Below are 2,082 nucleotides of genomic sequence, written 5' to 3'. Positions count from 1 at the left end.
TTGCTGTTGCTGCCCTTATTGTTGGATAGGACAGAGAGAAAGGGAGAGAGGAAGGGTAGACAAAGGGGGTAGAGAAAGATAGACACCTGCAGACCTGCATCACCGCTTGTGAAGCGATCCCCCTGCAGGTGAGGAGCCAGGGCTCAAATCTGGATTCTTGAGCTGGTCCTTGCACTTCACTTCACGTGTGCTTAACCTGCTACACTACCGCCTGCCCCCCCCCCACCCCCCAGTCTGGCTTCTTTAACTGTGAGTGATCCTTCCAGGGTTTCTCTGCAGAATACAATACACTTGCTGGGTCTGATAAATGTTTATCCATAATAGTCAGGCTTTTCCTGAGTCTTAAACAGGGACTGTGCTAATGAGTGTGTTCTTTTATTCTCAAGAGGCTCATTACACTGGCACTAGGAATATATTACTGTGTGCTTTCATAATTCTCCATTGACTTCACCACTTTGTCCTCCTTTTAATTTTATGTGGTACTGGAGAATGAAATCAGAGTCTTGTGCAGATGAGCTGCCACCTTGGCCCAATTTTTATTCTATATATTTTGATAGAAAATGAGAGCAAAACACCATTCCACCATGCAAAGCTGGGAACTTTGGCCACCATATTTGGTCTGACCTTGTCAAGGCAAACACAGATGGGACTCAATTCAGTCGACTGTATTTATTTATTTATTTATTTATTGCCTCCAGGGTTATTGCTAGGGCTCAGTGTAAGCACTACAAATCCACTGCTTCTGGTGGCCATTTTATTAATTAGGACATAGAAAAAATGAGAGAGGAGGGGGAGATAGAAAAGGATAGAAGGAGAGAGATACCTACAGACTTGCTACACTGCTTGTGAAGCATCCTTCTTGCAGGTGGGGAACCAAGGGCTTTAAACTGTATCCTTCCATGGGTCCTTGAGCTTAATACTATGTGCGCTCAACTGGGTGCACCACTGCAGGCCCTAAATTTTTTTTTGTTATTTGTTAATGTTTATTTATCAAGAGAAAGTATTTCTTATCCAAGTGTCTGTGTCATAGTTCAGAATCAATGACAGATTTCCATGAGGTCAACCGAAAAATTCTTTACTTTCTGGAATCATTTTGTACTCTGAAAGACACCCGCCTTCCTCATCTCCTCAAACTCTTTCATGGGATCATAATTTCTATAGAAATCTGCATATGCTTTCTTTCTTAGTTCAGCCCCAGCAAACTTATAGAAAGCTGCAACACTCAGGGATACAATGAGAGCTCCAACAATATGAAAGCGGAGACGCTTGGCCAGAAGGCCACGCATCTGAGGTTTCGCCAAAGCACCCGGAGCCATGGTAGTCACCCTCCTACACACATAAGATGAAAGAAAACACTTAGGCTAGTACTTGAGCCCAAAGGAGCACAAAGCATCTTTGCATCTAGAGAAACACCACTAGCTGTTGGGATGATTCTCTCACGAGTCCCAAGGTGCCCAGTGGTTGCACTGCTTCTCCCCCAGACCCAGAGTGACCGTCCAGACCCCAATCAAGGCCCCAGTAACAAGGGAGTGGAAGCCATACAAAGGAGACCCCCTCCTACTACAGAGACTAAAAGCAGCATCTCTGGACTAATATTAGCTACATGCCCCAGGACAAAGACACAACTGGGTGTTCCTTTCTTTATACGGTGTCATCTAGAGAATAGATACGCGGGAACGTGCAGTCACACACACAAGCAAGCTTTCTAAGACTTTGTGAGGTAGTTATCTTCCAGTGGGTGGAGGAGACACAGAACTTTGGTAGTGGGTATGATGTGGAGTGATTATGTAACCCACTAACCGCAAGAAATAATAACAATAACACATTGGGAATTACTTTCTGCCCTACTCCAACTTTCTAGCCCTACTCTCAACTCTGACACCATCTTTCCAGACAATATTTTCTTTTATTTACTTATTTATTTATTTATTATTTAAAAAAGGATAAATTAACAAAACCATAGGGTAGGAGGGGTACAACTCCACACAATTCCCACCACCCAATCTCCATATCCCATCCCCTCCCCTGATAGCTTTCCCGTTCTCTATCCCTCTGGGAGCATGGACCCAGGGTCGTTGTGGG

The 2,082-nt window shown here is 44.2% G+C and overlaps 1 protein-coding gene across 1 annotated transcript; it reads right to left on the bottom strand.

Annotated features, from left to right (window-relative positions):
* Positions 1 to 959: 959 nt before the first annotated feature.
* LOC107523048 (cytochrome c oxidase subunit 6C-like) lies at positions 960 to 1,361 on the bottom strand. Its single transcript, XM_016192503.2, has one exon. It carries the CDS (start codon positions 1,314 to 1,316, stop codon positions 1,089 to 1,091), a length of 228 nt encoding a protein of 75 aa, XP_016047989.1. The 5' UTR covers positions 1,317 to 1,361; the 3' UTR covers positions 960 to 1,088.
* Between the last annotated feature and the right edge of the window lie 721 nt (positions 1,362 to 2,082).

This window comes from Erinaceus europaeus, chromosome X (genome assembly GCF_950295315.1).
Source record: "Erinaceus europaeus chromosome X, mEriEur2.1, whole genome shotgun sequence".
NCBI classification, from domain to species: domain Eukaryota; kingdom Metazoa; phylum Chordata; class Mammalia; order Eulipotyphla; family Erinaceidae; genus Erinaceus; species Erinaceus europaeus.
Note: the sequence above shows the minus strand (reverse complement) of the source record. Positions and strands in the feature narration are given on the sequence as shown.